At 36.2% G+C, this 11,008-nt stretch overlaps 1 protein-coding gene and 1 long non-coding RNA gene across 2 annotated transcripts in view; one reads left to right on the top strand and one right to left on the bottom strand.

Moving 5' to 3' along the window:
- Positions 1-458: 458 nt before the first annotated feature.
- Positions 459-11,008, top strand: part of nipal4 (NIPA like domain containing 4) — a 27,402-nt gene continuing 16,852 nt past the window's right edge. The window contains exons 1-3 of the mRNA XM_015019604.1: positions 459-721; positions 6,852-6,953; positions 10,295-10,432. Of these exons, the coding sequence (XP_014875090.1) occupies positions 685-721; positions 6,852-6,953; positions 10,295-10,432 (277 nt within the window). The 5' untranslated portion in view covers positions 459-684. The remainder of the gene's footprint in view (positions 722-6,851; positions 6,954-10,294; positions 10,433-11,008) is intronic.
- On the bottom strand, positions 5,405-5,768 carry LOC106937879 (uncharacterized). Its single transcript, XR_001422485.1, has 2 exons — positions 5,713-5,768; positions 5,405-5,459 (listed from the first exon to the last, which is right to left on the bottom strand). It is a non-coding gene; the product is annotated as an uncharacterized LOC106937879 (long non-coding RNA).

Here is an 11,008-nt window from a genome sequence, read left to right as displayed (position 1 = left end):
CCAAAGCTCTATTGGCCAATAGTAGAGGAGCTGGAAGGCAGATCTCCTCATTAACATAAAGATGGAAAAGTAAAAACAGGAGAGGAGAAGAAGCAATGGCAAAAGAACGAGGGCTTGTATAAGGAAAAGACAAAACAAAATATTTACTTTTCTTGACCAAAACGCATGTTTAGGGGAAATGAAAAAGAAAATATATACATTTGTTGATGGAAACTCATATGCAAGGACAAGGAAAAACTAAATATATATTTATGCTTTTATTTCTTATTATGTCAGTTTTGGTCCTCCATAATTCTGAAGCAGATACCTGTAATTAACTGTTGGTTCACTATTTAATTGTAAAACAAACAGATAAATAAACAACTTAGGCCCCCCAAATGAAATTCTTCTCAGGACCTCAAGCAACTTTGGGCCGGCCCTGGCGCAGGAGCTCACCGCTCGGGGCGTGGTCACCTGAGTTCCCGTTGGGCCGCGGCTGATTCCGGAGAAAACAGCAACGGACTTTCGGCCAGAAGTGGCGTTCGTTCCATGGACTGAAGTGCTGACCGCTTCCTAAATATATTTTTATATGAATTTTATATAGACTATTTTAAAAAGGTGATTTAATTCTGTTGGACAAAGGTGAAGACGGACTTCCCGTTCTGCAGTGTTTCTCTTGATCATTTTCACCTGGACAAAAGCACGATGCGAGAGTTTCACCTGAACGAGACGTGCAAAAATGGTAAAGAGAAGCTTTCTATATATTTTAAACCATGGTAAGGGATTTCACACACCTGTTGTTGCACTTGTCTGCACTCGCTGAGGAGATGAAAGGTTTGCGTGCAGCATCTGAACCTTCAGGGAGCGAAGCTTTATTTTCTGTGTTCAGGTGGATCTATTGTCCTCCTTGTTTCGTAATTCAGAGCTGAAAAGGTGTCTTCATTCTGTAAATTTTACATGAAACGTCACAGTAACCATTTTACGTTTGTTCTTTAAATATCAAATTATGTAACGTGGCATGCATCACCAGGGTTCATACAAGCGATACGTGGGACAAAGAGCATGTTTTTCTGAGACGATGCTTGAAAGTAGTCCGAAATATACATACCTGTATGTATTAAGGGTTTAATGACACAAAGTGAAATACATTCTCAACTAATTAGTGCCTTTAGAAATTCTCAACTTTCGATAACCAAGGAGAGATGTTTGATCATCGCTTAAAATGCATAATATCAAATAGAAATATGTATGTTAACAGTATTTCCTGATCAAAAATTAAAGGTTGAAATTCTGTGACATTGTTTATCCTTCTATTAATATTGACACTTGTGAACAAAAATGACAAAGACATTTAAAACAAACAAACAAAAAATCCTTAAGTCACTTTAACGTTCAGCAGTGTCAGGGAGTTGACTTGTATAAAGTCATTTTACTCAGAAAAAAGGTTTAAAAATGGTCTTAAAGCTTAAAAAGAGAGTTATGTGCCAAGACATTTGTCTTTCACTCTCTTTTAAATTAGACAGTTTATAATTAAGTCTGGAAATGTATAAATTATTTAAATTATTGCAATGAATACTGGACTTGTTGATTAGGCAGGTGCACTCTTGTCAAACCAGTTAATTTCTTTGTTTCTTTTTCTTTTATGTCAAAGTATTAGCGTGGTTTTAAAAAAAACTACTCATCTTCTTCAGGTAAATCATTTTTTTGTTTACAGATTTGCCTAAAAAGTCAGACAACTGCAGCTGATCCAGAATGCTGCTGCTTCCGTTCTCACTAGAACTTGGGAAATGGAGCACATCATCAGCTTTAAAGCTGTCGCACTGACTCCCCACAGCTCAGGGAATATCTACAGGGATCTGTTAGATTATAAATCACTGAACGGCTTGGCACCAATATGCATTAACTATCTGTGGATGTGTCAACCTTCCAGACACTTTGGTCTTCTGGTTCTGATCTGCTTTGCAACCCCAGAACCAAACATGAAGCAGCATTCAGCTCTATGCCCCACAAATCTGGAACAAACTTCCAGAAAACGTCTGAAACACTGAGTTCCTTTAAATCAAGGCTAAAACACACCTGTTTAGAGTTGCCTTTGATTCATAACTGGAAAATCGATCAACATATTTGATAAATATTTGCTTGATGATTTTGATGGTGGCATTTGACAAAATGTAATTTTTATTGCGTGTTTCATAATTGGCTAGTGTATGTTGTTTTTATGGTGTAAGCATGTTGAACTTAAATGTAGCTGAAATGTGCTACTCAAATAAACTTGACTTTGTTAGAATAAACTTGACAGAATAAGCAAACCAAGATTTACAACAGCAATAATAACAGTAAAACAGTCTAAAATAAAAAGTAGCTTTTGATGGGACGTTGCAGCCAGCGCAGTGATCACTGTTGAAGTGACTGGGGCTGATGCTCATACCGTATGGAAATAAGAGCCTTTCTTCTATTTGTGGTGAAAAGTGAGCGAAAAAGTTTAAGTCTGTCCTGTCACAGCATTTCAGCCATTCAGGGAGAGCACATTCAGACTAATGCTAATTATTAATATAAGATGCTAATGGCACTTTAAAATGGAGAATACTTTTCATTTTTGTCTTATTTCAATTCTTACCTTTGCTTCACATTTTAAATGAAACTGTTAGTAAAGTACAAATATGTAAATATGTTTTTATTACTGTTACTTTTTTGCCCTCAAATGATCTGAAAGAAACTGTTTGTTGAACTTCAACATATTAATTAAAAAGAGGATGTGTTTAGTTTTCAAATCAGTCTAATGTATTTTCAGTTTCTCCTTTCTTGACCTACTGACTTTACCAAGTAAAACAAGAACGAAAAAACAAATAAAATATTGAATTGGAATTTGTTTCTTAAATCCTGCTAAATATAAGTAATCTCTAACCTTTACGTCTGTCTTTTGATCTGAGTCATTTTGATTTGTAAAGTATTTTAATTGCTTCCCCACACCTGAAATCCAAACATGTTTCCCCACCTCTTCTTTTTGAGCATTCTCTGTCTGGATGGTGCCTGGTGCTGAGTTGTTGACAGTGTAAATATTAGCCAAGCTCCTCTTGTTGCCCTTATGCAGAGTGGTCAGACCTGTATGGCACAACTCTGCACACGCAAACCAAGTATTGCATTTTGGTCAGAGAGACCAAAGAGTGTCTGCAACAGTGTAGGAAGCTACGGTGAAACAATCATGAATTTCTCAAAGCCCAGTATTTAGCTGACATGACTATTGCAATATTGCTGATCAGAAATCTAAGTCAAAACGTTTTTTTTTCTTACCTCAGTTCAATTTCTGTGTATGGTAATTCAATTTCAAATTTGAAAAAGAAACCCAAAAACATTTCTGTTTGTCTCATTAAGTTTCAGACCCCCAATATGTTCACTTTTCTTGTCTGCCTGTTGGTGTTTTTGTTCATAAAATCTCAGAAGGCTTTTTGAAATAATCTGAAACATCTCGGTATGGGTCTACTGGCTTTCCTCATCTAGGGATTGAATTTTTAAACAGTCGTCTTTGCAAAATAACTCACAGTTATGCACTATTCGGTTTATTTTGGTTGTAGTTGTAGTTGTAGTCTTCTGCCTATTTCTTCTACCTTGCCTAGGTAGGCAATTAACATACTGGATTAACATACTGCAAAAAACATTTCTGGTTGGATAGTAAACTGCATTTCATTGCTCTGTACATGTGTAATGACAATAAAGTTGCATCTAATCTAAAATCAGTGAGACTGATCGATTGGGACTAGCTGTATATTTATTAAAGCTGAACCCCCGTCCCGTTTTAACATCTCCAAGTTTTCTTCCAGATTTGCAGCATATCTCCGTCCATCTTTCCATTAATTCTGAGCAGCTTCCCATTCTTGACATTTTGTTTATATTTTCCATGTTCTTTCCGCTTAATGTAATCGAGCAAAAACAATATGAAACATCATTGACTGAACTTCAAATTTCAATAGATTTTAACCATTTTGAAATGTTTTTTCCTTTTAATAATTTAATCATTTTACATCATGTAATTGTATCCAGTGGGTTTCTTTAATGATTAACAGTTCCAGTCAGTGGCAGTTTCTGATATGTGTGACAACCCCCCAGGGCGGCATCTTGTGGAAGAGCGCCTCCCTAAGTCCTCAAATATCCCTTCTCCCCTGTTCTTACAATAGAAGGTCCAAATATCAATTGTGCCTAATGCAAACCATTACCAAACATCTGGGGCATTTCTGTTGAACATTCGACTGTAGACTGGCAACTTAAGCTAGCATCCTAGCTCAAGTAGCCTGATCATACATGAAAATCAAATTCCTAAAATAGAATTTAAATAACATTAAGTGTCACTGATCCACTAAGAAAGAAATAATTTTCAAGGTTAATAATTAGTCTAGTCCCTGCAAGTTTCACTGTTTGCTCATGGAGCAATACGAAATTTTGCACTTGGGACCACTTGGTCAACTCTTCAAACTTTAGACTTAAAGATAAGACCTGCTGAGCACCAGTCTTCGAAGTAAAATATATGGCTTTGTTATTTCTGTCCTGTTCTTTGAATTTGATTTCACTATATTTGATAGCAGCTGAATTGTAAATACTTTAGTGTGCCCCTGGTTAAATAGAAATACAGCTCGTCTCTGTCAGATTTGTTATGCCTTAAATTTCACATCAGGAGGAAACACTCAAATTGAATCCATCTTAATTTTCAGTTGCTTTCTAGGCACATTTGACTTTTCTTTTTTTTTTTACCAAAGTAATTTGAAGACAATGTCTCCTGTGTTAATTTAGCTTTGCTTACATGCACAGTTCTCTGAGGAAAAGTCTCTTTGCATCCCCCTGCAAGACCAGTATTTGTGCAAACAGTGCATGCAGAACAGGATATGAGTTCATAACTCAGCTCAGTTTTAGGGAAGCATGATATTAGAAAAATCTTAGGATGGTTGTATTTATGATTTTTGCATTTTTTTTCTCTTCTTCTTGGATATAAGTAATAAATTGGAGTCAGATGTCTGAGGACGGACAGTTAAGAGATGCTTTTTGTAAATTTTTGGTCAACTTTTGCACAACCAGGGGTCCCCAAACGTTTTACTGTGAGGGCCACATAACTTTTCCCTTCTCTGGTGGGGGCCGGAGTCAGTTTGTAACAGAAAAAGTGTGATGATTGCAGGAGTGCCTAAATGTAAAAATTTATTGTTTTCCAAAAAGCACGATCAAATAACTCTCTCTGGGTTCTTCACAGAAAAAATCCAGGAAATAACACTATTTATGAAATAAATACCATATTTTCCGGACTATAAGCCGCACCCCCAAAGTTTTTTTAAAAAAACCAGTAAAGATACACAATAAGCCGCAGATAGTAGCTTATTGGTTTTCCACAACGATGCAGCAGCAGCAGATGTAGCGTCCCGGTTGAAAAGATGGTCTCTCTAACTGATGGTTCACGTTTCTTTATTCAACAGCCTTTGTACATGAACACACTGTAAGAGCTACAAACATATGAATAAAATATCATTAGTAACTCTTAGTGGTTCTAACCTTTTACCTTAACCCATAAACCTTACTTTATGTAATAACATTAAATTTACAATACATGCATTTAATTAACTATAATATTTCTGTATTACAAATGAACTAAAACATATTCCAACTGTTCGACAGTTAATCAAATATTAACACTATTTCATGTTGAAACATAAACATTACACTCAATATATACAATACTTTCATCAAAACACTCACCTTGTTCCCTCATCAACCAAGCGCTAACTAATTAATTGTTTAGACCTTAGTTGGACTGTTCCTTAGTTATCTCTCTTTCACTGCACGATGTCCAAACAGTTAATTGTCAGTTAGTCAGAAGTTTGTGTAGATAACTTAGCAACCTTGTCCCTTTAAAAACCCTTTCAAATTAAAAGCATTGGTCAAAAGGTATAATAACTCTTAGTTAAATGAGGAAACAACTAAATACTAATAAAGTCATTTACAGCGGACACCCAACATTTGAGTCATAACAGGTCAATCAAATATCACATTTATTACGGTTGAAAAAGAAAAAGTTGCCAAGTTTAGATTTAACTGAACTGATTACGGTAGTTTCCGAACGGTAACTGTAACAGTAAAAGTCCTGATCCTTCATGTCTGCTACTAGCATGTGCTAAATGAAAATGGGCGCTTTCTTCTTCTTCTTCTTCTTTAGATTTCAACAGCAGCTTGCATATATTATTGTTGCACTACTGCCATCTACTGGATCCTAATATCTATACCTCAAATTCTCATAATGATCCCAGTATTATTTAAAAAAACGAAAATCTTCTTTTTCCCCTCAATACTATTTAATGGCTCAACAACATTCTCAAATTTCAATTTCCTATTAAAACCTAATTCCATTTTAATGGGTGCTTTCTTCTTTTATTTCTAATTTTGACTTCCAATGATTCACTTCCTGCTAAAGAGCCCCCTGGTGGTTGAAGAAAAATTCACATATAAGCTGCACTGGGCTATAAGCCACAAGGTTCAAAGCTTAGGATAAAAGTAGCGGCTTATAGTCCGGAAAATACGGTATATGAAAAAAAAATCTAAATGCTCTCTGGTATTGGTCAGGGGGCCGGACCAAATGTGGAGGCGGGGCGTAGTTTGGGGACCACTGGTTTATACAGTCAGTGATTTAAAAAAATTTTTTTCCTCTCTACTGGACAATGACACAAATGATTTACAGAAAATGTGTGCATTGTTTTTCTGGTCATGGCCACTATTATTGTTTAACTCTGTATTAATAAAGATATGATGCATTCATAATAAAAGATCACCTTGAATTCTAGTGAAATCAGAAATTTCCTACAGAGCTTCAGATTTTCAGTGAATGCTTCATGTCTTTGCAGGGTCTGTACTGACACTGTGGTGTGGATCCCAGACAGCTGTGTGTTTGGTCACCACAGATCAAACTCTGATCCTCGCACACCTGAACAACAGTCGACAAACAGGTAGTCCATCACCGACATGCTTCTGTCAGCTGAGACATCACAGCTTCTCTTCTTGTGTAAACTTGCCTTATTTTTGCTCTGATGTCATGTTTGCCTCTGTTCCCTTGTCAATTTTGTCCTGGAAATTTGATGCATCCTTGTGTCACCTGAGTACTGCATTATTAGGTTGGCACTGTGAAAGCTGAGCTTTGTTTGTAGTGCAGCTCAACTGCACTTCAAATGAAAGCACTGCCTTGTCAGAAATATCTTTCAACTAAATTAATAGGATTTTCAGAGTTTTGCGACGCAGGCCCAATATACCCAGGATTCCCTTAGGTGATTCAGTGGAATTAACCTGAAGACAGGAGCTAATACTTAAAGGAAAGTTGAAGTTTGTTAGAAAAACTCAAGTCAAATCAGGTTTGGAACAGTGGACAAATACAATGCAGAACACCTGAATGTGTAACTTGTAGGCAATACTAATCTGTAAAATGTGAGTTGCTTTGAAAATTACTTTGAGGGAGGTTAGCAGCTTAGACACAAAAGAAATATTTAACTCCATTCTTCCAGAAATAATTTTGTCTTAAGAGTTGTGACATTCATTCTGCTTTGTAGAAATCAAGATGGATATGTCCATAAATTATATAATTGAAGACCTTTTGCTTTGCTCCAATAATTCAACTCCAAAAATACTTATTTTTGCTGGGCTTGGTGATTATAGTTTAAAGATGATAAAAAATAGTAATTTTTTCTGAAAACCTGAATGTCACTTGGTGTGCACACAAAAACATGAATGGATGTTATGGTCCACAGACTCACGGTGAAGACTCCTGACGTGACAGTTGTCAAGTAGATATTTGTTGAGTACATTTTCCTCACATGGGAAAATAACTACATTAAATGATATGTTTGCTAAACAAGCTGCTTGTTCAGAGTGCTGTATCTAGGCATTAACATGGAAAAATTGTGGTAAGAAAAGGTGAGATGCATTAAGAACCATGGTTAATCATATTCTTGAAACACATCCAGGTTTCAAGAATTCTTGAAAAGTTGTGATTCTTGTGGTTACTTTTGGAACACTTCATGCTTCCCTTCGTTGATGATCTCCAGAGATGCTGATTTAAGTTTTTCTGCTTGGATGACCATCTGCCTACATTTCCAAAAGTTCCCATGCTGGTTTAAGTCACTTTGGTGCAGTAATTAACTCCTGCAGCCCAGTATTAAATGCAAATTTTGTATGGTCCATGAGCATATTTTTAGGAGGACATTTCTGTATTTTCTTCTGAGAAAGTACATTTTTTCCCCATAGCTGTAAGTTCAAATCACCCAAATTAGCAGAAATGACCTCTTAAAATGCATCACTTTCTAAGTAATAAATCTTTATATGCTTTTCACTTTTTGAAATGTTTCTAAACTTTCTTTGCTTTTCACTGCTCAGAAATCCTGCACAGTCTTATTCAATGTAGATTATTTGGTGGATAAATTTCAGCTACAGTATTTTCTCACAGCACAGCATGAAGCGGCATGAGGAAGGCAGCGAGCTGAAGTTTATTTGCCTCTGGTTCCTCTAGTTCAGTTCCTGGAACTGAGTTTCCCAGAGCTGACATCAGTTGTTGTTCAGCTGCATGTTGAGGCCTCGGTAATGAGACTGGCCAGACTGGCCAGCAGTCTGAGAGTGAAGGGCTCTGTTGGGAACATGGACCAATCAGATCTCTGATTTATAATAGAGTTTGATTATTAAGGGCTTTAGAGTAGGGAGCCAATGAAGGAAGGCTGAAATTGGGGAGAGATTTCACTCTATCTTTTGTCTTATTTTATTTAATTTCGTTTTTTTTTTACATTTTTAAATGATTTATCGGAACTTTTGATACAGCATTTTGGTCCAGCTGACAGCTTATCAAAAAGTTAATTGGTTATTGCAGGTGAATCATAAATAAAGTTGCATTATGAAGTTATACATGAATTGTATACATTTTTAAATACTTTTTCTTGTTGTTGCTTCTTCCTGCCTTTCTTATTCCATCTGTTAAGGCGACAAAGACTTTCCATCACAAAACATGAATGATTTATAAGATAACTCATCTGTGGTTTTTCTGTTCCCTCACTGGGAAATGAGTTCCTGGAACTTAATTTCCTCCAATTTATGAAGTGATATTTAGCAGTTTGAATAAATTAAAATCTCCCATTAGTAATTTTTTCTTATCAATGACATTAAATTTTTACACTGGACAAGGCAGTGGGGAGATTATAGTACAACGATCTTTACTCCTTTACAATCAATGTTCTCAGCTTCTGCTTTTAGTGATGAATTTGTGCATTGATTCTACAGTTATTGAATTTATAGCTTTACAAAAAGAAAATTAGGTTTGCCACATTTAAGTAACTAAACAACCACAGGGAAGTTCAGTGTGAAACTAAACTTCTCTGACGCAACAACAGGACTTAATGGATTCAAATTAAATAAAAATTTGAACCGTTATTCAAAACTTCCTCCTGAAAGCCAATGAAGCAAAACAGGTCGTTTAGATAAACTTTTTTAAAATCATGTTTGTTGTGGCAGAAAGGAACTAGAAGTTCAGATTAATTTAAATAAACGAGTCACTGCTAATTCTGGAAAGTACTTCACAATCACAGTAGCAGAATGTTGTTAGTACTTTTTTCTTGGCAAATCTTGAAACGTAATGTTCATCAAGGTTGCAGTAGGTAAATCTTTTTACCTTAGAGCCACTATCCAAATAATGATCTCATCATGCTTTGTGGATCCTTTACGGCCAGTAGTACTGGTGCATAATACATTATAAAACCTGGACACAAGTGGGTGTTTGGACATTCAAATGATTTTAGAATAAAACTGGTCTTGGACTACATCAGACTAACACAAAACGTCCTAAAAGCCTTTGTTGAAAACCAGGTTCATGCCAAGGCCAAGTTAAAAAGGTTTGACTAATTCTGTCATGAAGAGTGGATCTCTTATAATATCTAATTATATTAAAAGCATGATAATGGCCTCAAGAAGTGTGTGATCAATGGTTGATTGGGAATGTATTTCAGCATTCCCAATCACCTGGTTGGTGTATATAGTGGAAAAAATGCACAATAAATCAAACTTGTGCATGGATTTCTTGTTCTTGGAATCATTGCATCAGCAAATCATTAAAAGACCATAATGATAGTGACATTCCTTCCACAAACTTGTGATGACAACAAATCAATTCCACAAAACAGCTATTTTTGGCTAAATTCCTCTGAGCTTGTTGCTCTTACCATGGACACTCCTTCTGAAAACCTTCCCCTGCAGGTGTTTTTATTTTCATAAAAAATACACACCCTGTTAAACACACGGTCTTAACTGTTGTCTCCAGGTATGCAAACTTACAGTTCATACAACATGTGGCTGGGATTAACTCTTGCGCTGCTTTCGTCCTTCCTGATTGGTGGAAGTGTCATCCTCAAGAAGAAAGCTCTCATCCGATTGGCCAGCAATGGACACACCAGAGCAGGTGAGCAGAGGCAGATATTGACATTTGATCCACGTTTACTTGGTGCCCTAGGTGATCTTGCGCCATTGAAGCAACAAATGTGGTTCAAACAGATGAGCTATATTACTTTAATCTGAAGAGACAATGAGGCGAGAAGTTCTGAATAGAGTAAAAAATGACTAAGAAAAGGTGATTTATTTCGAAAAGGGTTAAAATAAGTGACAAAAGTGATTGCTTATACAGACCTGAAATTTCAGCTCAAATTATTTTCTAACTTGGAAGTAAGAGTGATTTGGAAGACCTGTTTTGTTCTGCTCAATGTTGCTTCCTTTATCACTTCTCCCATCAGTTGTTACCAATTAGCGTGACTGCTTTTTGTGACACCATTCATTGGATAATTCAATCATCCTTAAAATAACTTTGCAACTAATTTCTATTCATTCCCAACACCACTAGGGACAAGGGTGTTAGAAAATGGATGGGTTATTTCCAGAGATGTGCCGATCAGGTTTTTTCCTGCCGATACCGATCACCCATGAGGGCCGATCACCGATACTGATCACCGATACCGATCACTGATACCGATCACCTAATTAT

Source organism: Poecilia latipinna, unplaced genomic scaffold (assembly GCF_001443285.1).
Source record: "Poecilia latipinna isolate Pla-1442-1.1 unplaced genomic scaffold, P_latipinna-1.0 Scaffold2456, whole genome shotgun sequence".
NCBI lineage: Eukaryota > Metazoa > Chordata > Actinopteri > Cyprinodontiformes > Poeciliidae > Poecilia > Poecilia latipinna.
This window is presented reverse-complemented; position numbering and strand designations above follow the sequence as displayed.